Consider the following 7045-nt stretch of genomic DNA (forward strand, 5'->3'; position numbering starts at 1 on the left):
CACTGCCCTTTTGAGGGGTATACCAGACATGGCCCTCTTGTCCAGGCCACCTTTTCTCTAGCTCCCTCGGGTTATACCTCGGCTCTGTTAGCCTAGACGTGTGGCAGCACTTACATGCTGCAGTGCAGGGACTCTGAACATAATCAGTGTGTGTAATATAGCCACTGTTTCCCTGGTGGGCTCACGAGGAGATGGGCTCCTTGCCCACACAAGAGCCAGTGCAAGTTGTAGAGCTCCAGCATCATACTCTATTCACAGTTCATACCACTGAGGTATCTGGGTGTGCCACTGGATAACAGCTGCTGTTTCCTCCTCCTTAAGCTGACTAACAGTACTGTTAAGCAAGAAGCAATATGAGCAAGAATCTCTCTATGCTAAGCACTTCCCATTCCACAGTGTGGGTGTTGCAAAATGGGCGGCTTGACTATGCAACAAACTCCACAGGGAGAAACCCCTTAGCTGCCCATTCTCCAACTGGGATCCTCAAGGAGCGCTTGCTGGGGGAGATGGCTGGACATATGGTGCTGGCTGCTCTTCCTCGTTTCCAGCTGCTACCTGGCATTAAAAATGTAATACATTGAGTCCTTTCCTCAGAGACTTCACTATGTCAGTGATTGCTGGAGTTCCCGCAGGAAGGTTATGGGATCATACTGGGGAAGGGAGGCATCCATGAGAAGCTCTAAGATATGGGTCACACTAGGAACAAGTTTGAAACAGCCAAATCTGAGACATCCCTTCCCACTCTAGAATGGTGTTTCCTCAAATAGTCCTTCATCACAGCAATGATGAGCCAGCCCTGGGTGTGGAAGAAGGACCCAGCAGTACCCCCGTAGAGCTGTATTAGAAACTGCCATGATGCCTTATGTGGTTGCACAAAGCACCCCACCATTCTAATGACACTCGGGTCTTGGCAGGAGTCGTGATGATGAGGATGCCCTGGAGCAAGCTCGCAGAGTTCAGGAAGAAGTCCGAAGACGCCAGGAGCAGCAGCACCAGCAGCAGCAGCAGCAGGTGTCAGCTGCAGCCTCTGCGCCCCAAGCACAGAGCTCTCAGCCACAGTCCTCTCAGTCTATGCTGGATCAGCAGAGAGAGATGGCCAGAAAACGGGAGCAGGAGCGAAGGCGCAGAGAGGCGGTGAGTGGTGGGGGGATATTGGGCACTCTGATGTGGGGCTCTTTGAGGCAGATTTTCCGGCAATGAGCTGAGTGACAGAGCATCACTCTGCAGTGTAATTTGATAGTCCTAGAGCACGCTGGGTTTATCAGCCGGGGGTTACAAGCAGGCCAGAGTGCTTTTGCTGGAATGCTGATGCCTTGGTGAACTGAGTGAAGACTCAACAGATTGGCAGATAACTGTGCCAGGAGACTTAAGTCCACTTTTATAGGGAAAAAGTACTAGATTATACCAGTAAAAAGTTTAGGTAGCCCAACAAAATCCCTGGCCCCTAATGCCACCCATTGAGTCAAGTGCAGCATCCCTGCAATGTGCTCTTGTGAGCATCAATTCTGCAGCCTTTGTAATTCTCCTATCTCCTCTTCCCCTTCAGATGGCAGCTACTATCGACATGAATTTCCAGAGCGATTTGTTGGCAATATTCGAAGAGAATCTTTTCTAATAGCGCCTGGTTTTCTTCTCCTGACTCTTTAATTTCCCGGCGAATCTTTGACTCTCCATAGTGTTAACGGCGGCTGGGAGGGGGAGCATTCCTGCAGCCCTTCTGCATGTATGACCATTGCAGATCTTTCAGTTGAGGCCTCAGAAGGATCAGCAGAGTCTGCCTTACAGTTTGACTTTTGCCCCCCCTCACACACTGAAGAAAGACCGACCAAGACAAGCCAACTATGTACTAGGTTTGATTGGACATGCAGCTGCTGGGAAGGGTGCCCTGATCACTCGACATTCTCTATGCCAAACGTATTCACAGTATATCCAGGACTTCATGTTCTTCACACCTTTTCTATCCATAAAGGTTCTAAGTTACAGAATGTCTATGAATAAACAGTGCTGTGTCATGACAGCAAGAGATGCTCTTCACTGAGAGGCTGCCTATGGGAGTATCCTGGCAACAATGGGAGACCTGGGGTCCAGATGGGAAAATACACAAGCTGTGTCTGGTCCTTTCATCACTGGCTTTGCCTTTAACTTAACTTCCCACAAGCCTTTAGCTGGGAGCCATTCTCTGTAAGTGTTCGCTTGTGAAAAAGGGAATAGTACAGTGGAGGTGTCAAGTGTAACTGGCCATTTGAGTGAGGTTTTTGTTTTAGCATTGTGTGGAGGTCCAGGAATTGGAGCTAGACTACCAACCAAAGTCAGTTTCTTTCAGTCTGTTTTTTTTCCTCCAGGCAGTTTGGCACTGCTCGACTCTTGACTGGGTATTATTTGTCTTTGTTATAGAGTGGAGTGGGGAAACCAGTAACACCAGGGGAAGCTACCACCCTGTTACTAGTGTTTAACCGTGGCTGTATTGTATAGTGACTATAGTTGGCATATATTTGTTTGAAGATTTTGGTGAGCCACCAAACTCGGTGTAAAAACACTGCTTATATTTTGCTCAGTTCCAAACTTTTAGCCTATATTTTTAACTGTAAAACCAGAAAGTTGCATTTTGGGTTTTTTTAAATGTCATAAAATATGGTGTTAAAAAAAAAAAAAGTTTTTATACCTAAAAGGAGTGGCTGAGAGGAGGGCAGGTGGAGGAGGCAGTTTTGGAAAAGCTCCTTCCACCACCTATCAAATCTCACTCACCAGCAGTGGGCGCTTTCCCATGCGCCTTCAGTGTGTGTTCTTTTAATTTTATTCTGTGAACTGTTAAAACGTTATGTGCCATAAATACCCACTATACAGTACAATACTGGTGTGTCAGTATGGGGCGAGCGCTGGAGTAATTGATTGGTTTTACTTTAATACGGTGAATATGCATTTGGTCTGTACTGATCATGGAATAAACTCATCTCTTTTTTTTTAAAAGATGGTGTCGTACTGACATTTCTTTGAATCCTACTTGTGATGAAATTGTTTAAAGGGGTGAGGATTGTTGAGGAAAGCTTGTCCCTGTCTCCTGACTGTGCTCTAGGGGAAAGGAAGGAGTTCTCATGCTCCTGTCCCCATCGTGGGGGGGAAGCTTGTCCCAGGTAGTCAATGTGCATCCTCCCTCCTAAGCGAGGGCCAGGAGAGCTGCCATGCTAAAGCAACATGATCCTGGACAAGGTGTAGTGAGGCTGGTCTTGTGTGAAGGCTTCATTCTGCTGTTGGCCCCCCTCTCTCACCCAGAGGGCGCATCAGGACACCCAGCACTGACACCCACAGCGTCTCAAACAGCCAGCACAGTTCCTTCCCAGTTTCTGAGATTGTGATGCAGACGTAACTGACACTATGTAAAGCAAGCACAAGAGCCTGCCTAGTTCCAGAGGTGACGTTTGTCCCACTGAGCAAGAGCTGGGATTCTCCAAGCCTTGGCCAACCTATTCATTTTGAGAGCTGGTGGCTTCCATTGATACTTGCTTTATGAGGTTTGAATGTGGAGGGTGGGAGGAGGAGCATGGACGATGGGGTGGGAGGGCCTTCTCTTCACATTCCAGACCTAGTTCAGTGTGAGAACTGGGTGCAGCTATCTCTGGGAAGATCCAGTCAGGACAGGGGACAGATTAGACGGCACTAGTATGGATAAACTCCACTTTGCTGTTGTCTGTGACCAAGCAAGCGTTGAAATAGTAGCCTCAGGTTGTAGGGTTTGACTGTCTGCCATAAGATGACTTCAGTGTTTTCTAAGCTACTTTCTTGTCATCCATTAGAGCTCTCTGCTGCCAGTGGGGAGGGGAATAAGTTTAAAAGAAATCAGCCTGTTAAGTAAGTTTCTCTTAGCTAACATGATGGACCTAGTGATGTGTGAGCCAGCTGTGGCTGGGGTCGTGAGGAGGCTGCAAGAAAGTCTAGAAATCCATCCCATAAACCTGCCCAAATCCTTTCCCCTACCCCCCACTCCATGTTAGTCAAACCTGACAGGCTCCTCCCGACTCTAGTCAGTGATCAAAACTTGTACTGACCAAGAGAATGATGAGGACACTCAAGTCCCTCATCTCTGTAGCTCTTAATCTCTGGCCTCCCCACTGTGCTAGCCATGGTCACTGACAAGCCCAGAGAAGCAGAGTGCAGGATTTGTCTGGTGACGTCGTGAGGAATAGTTCTTGATTCTATCTAATCATCATAGGGAGCTTATTAACTGCATCAGATGAGGACCTCTTTGTGCTTGGGAATGTAGAGCCCCGCTTTTCTGTTGGCTATTTCAGGAAATCATCCCAGTGAACTGCCTAGCCCCTTGGTGTCGCTAGTGGAAAAGTCCTGATTTCCTTTGGGAGAACCTGCACCAGGGAACTTCATTAGCAGCTGATCCTGCTGCTGTTGCAAAGAGAAACCCAAAAGAGCAGCATCCCTGCTCTCCTTGATTGGCAGAGCCCCAGGCCGGACCAGGGACTGGCTGCAGCTTAGCCTCAGAGCTCAGTGGGTTTGTTTAGATGAGATGTGTCAGTGTGGATCAACAAGTGGTGGCTGCCCTTAACCTTAAAATACAACTGCAATCTGAAAGGTCCCAGTATCCTGTGCTCATGCCAGTGACCTGGCGAAGATCAGTGTATGCTGGGACTTGTAGTATTCTTGTGAGCCAAGGCCCCCCACCCATGATAAAAATGGACACAACTGGCGTCATTGTATGCAAATTAGGAGCCACCCTTATGTTGCTGGCAAATGGTTGATAGGGCCTCAGGTTGGGCAAAGGGTGGGCAGGCTCTCCTGGCTTGGGCAAATTCTCTGTGCTGTGCCAAGCCAGAGGAATAGGATATGCTTGATTTTACTCTGATCCCCAAGAATTGGCAGGAGCAAAACTTCATGGCACTGTAGGGCATGGAATAGTTACGAAGAGAGGTGGGGAACGTGCCATTTCCATGTCCCGAGGGCTAGTAACAGTCACTTCTTACTGTCCTTTCCCAGGGCTTCCGCTGCATCCTCTCCAGAACAAGCCTGTGTTACAGTTTGTAAATTGCCTCTGGATTTCAATCTTTTTTCGGTTGTGCATTGTGTAAGATCGTAGTGGGGGAAATCTGAACCGTTGGCTTCTCCTCTAACCTCTTCCAACAACGTCTCTTGAGCCTCACGCAGAGCCATGGGGCGAGCTGCTTCCATCTCTCACCCTTCTTGGGCAGTATTCCTCTTTCCAAGCTCTCTCCTCTTCTTATGAAAGCACTTTGGGTGATCATCTCCTCCCTCCTTTAATTTTAAGCTCAGGGTTTCCGGGTATTTTTAAGTGCACATCCGCTGTAAGAGTGACCACACACACACTCATCGCAATTGTACATAAAATCCACCACATTGCAAACAAGAAAAACAAACCAATTGGAAGTGCTGGAACTTCTAAGAGAGCACCCTAGGTTGTAAAATAAAGAAAACAAATATTATATAATTTATATGTATGCAAAGAACAAATCCCCCTGTATCTAGTCACTAGCGATATTAGTCCTTTTTTTAATGTTCAACCCTTTTTTGCATTTGAAATTTGCCAAACCTTTATCATCAGTAGTTAATAATTCGGAGTAGCGGTAGCATATTTTAGACTGGTGAGTTCATCCAGTCTTTCTTTCCCTTTCTTGCTCGGCTCTGTATTGTTTGCAAATATCTGGAAACGTTTACAGGTTGCACCTACATACTCTGTAACTTTAAATATTTTTTTAAGCTGTACACTTCTTGTTCTCTTCTGTGCATCTTTTGTTTGTTTTTACACGTTGCCGAATGATGACCATAATGTGGTATCTTTAGCTGGAGAAATGGTTCCTTCAGTTTTTTTTCTGCCAAAGGTGGTTTTTTTTTGTTTGTTTGTTTTTTGCTATTCTCATGGGTTTTTTCCTGTTTTGCTATGTGTGTTTATAATTGGGTTGTAATTCAGATGATACACTATTTAATTTCCCCCACCCCATCCCCTTGTGTATGATTTAACAGTTATGGACATTAGAATGCATCTTCTTGCTATAGAAGTCTAGTCTAAATGATGTAATCCTGGTTATTTTCTCCTTCTCTTTAATCCTGTACAAAAGAATAAGAGAAATGTACAATCCCACTGTACTTTTTGCACGGAACGCTTGGCAAATAATTCTGTCAGTGAATTTGAGACTTGTATTAAACACTTTAGACATTTGTAGAAGGGAATTCATAGAGTTTTCACTTATATACTAAAGGTTTTTTTGTGCAGTTCTCATTGCAAAAATAAACATTTGTACTGAATATAAAGCTAAAACTACTTTGTCTGAAATTTTATCTCGTTTTCTGCATTGAGACTAGATTCCCCCAAGGCTGCGATAGTGTTTGGGCCCCAGCTCCATAAAGGGCTTATTGCAGGATCGACACCTTAATCATCGTGTTTTATATTCCAAAAATCAGCTATTGTGGCTACATTGCAACAGTGCCACTGACCTCATTGATAAAACCCCAGAACTTAAAGCAAGGCAATGGATAGTGCTGGCTATTCTAACCTGTTTGCTGCCACATGGTTATCAACAATGCACTGGCCAAGAGTCTTCACAGTGACGAATGCTTTTGGGGGCCCAACAGGTGACCCTTTGAAGGAGCCTGGTTCCATGAAAGTGCCAGGTACCCCCTCTGAAAATGTCATTCCTGTAAGATGTCACAAACTGGCACCTGTTAGAGGGCTTATTCCTTCACCCACCTACTTCCCTGGTCCTTCTCGCGTGAAAAGAGAGCAACAATACCCAAAGTCCAAAGATGCAAACAATTCGATGTTTATTGGGGTGAATTTCCAGCAAGCATGATTCCAGTTTCCTTCCTTAGTGTCCCCCTTCCCAGCTCTGACACCACAGAGCCTTACCTGTGTCCCTGTTCCCATTTCCCCACCTTAGCAAAACATGATTCCAATTTCCCACCCCTATTCCCTGTTCCCATTCCCCACCCTTACTTCCTGATTGACTGCAGACTATATAATGATAGGTTTCAGAGTAGCAGCCGTGTTAGTCTGTATCTGCAAAAAGAAAAGGAGGATTTGTGG

General features: G+C 46.0%; 1 protein-coding gene across 9 annotated transcripts in view; it reads left to right on the forward strand.

Moving 5' to 3' along the window:
* Positions 1–6280, forward strand: part of BRD4 (bromodomain containing 4) — a 225180-nt gene extending 218900 nt beyond the window's left edge. For all 9 annotated transcript variants that reach the window (XM_077838392.1, XM_077838391.1, XM_077838398.1 and 6 more), the window contains 2 exons: positions 915–1134; positions 1547–6280. In XM_077838392.1, the coding sequence (XP_077694518.1) occupies positions 915–1134; positions 1547–1615 (289 nt within the window). In that variant the 3' untranslated portion in view covers positions 1616–6280. The remainder of the gene's footprint in view (positions 1–914; positions 1135–1546) is intronic.
* The last annotated feature ends 765 nt before the right edge of the window (positions 6281–7045 follow it).

The sequence above is a fragment of the Eretmochelys imbricata genome, chromosome 20 (assembly GCF_965152235.1).
Source record: "Eretmochelys imbricata isolate rEreImb1 chromosome 20, rEreImb1.hap1, whole genome shotgun sequence".
NCBI classification, from domain to species: Eukaryota; Metazoa; Chordata; order Testudines; family Cheloniidae; genus Eretmochelys; species Eretmochelys imbricata.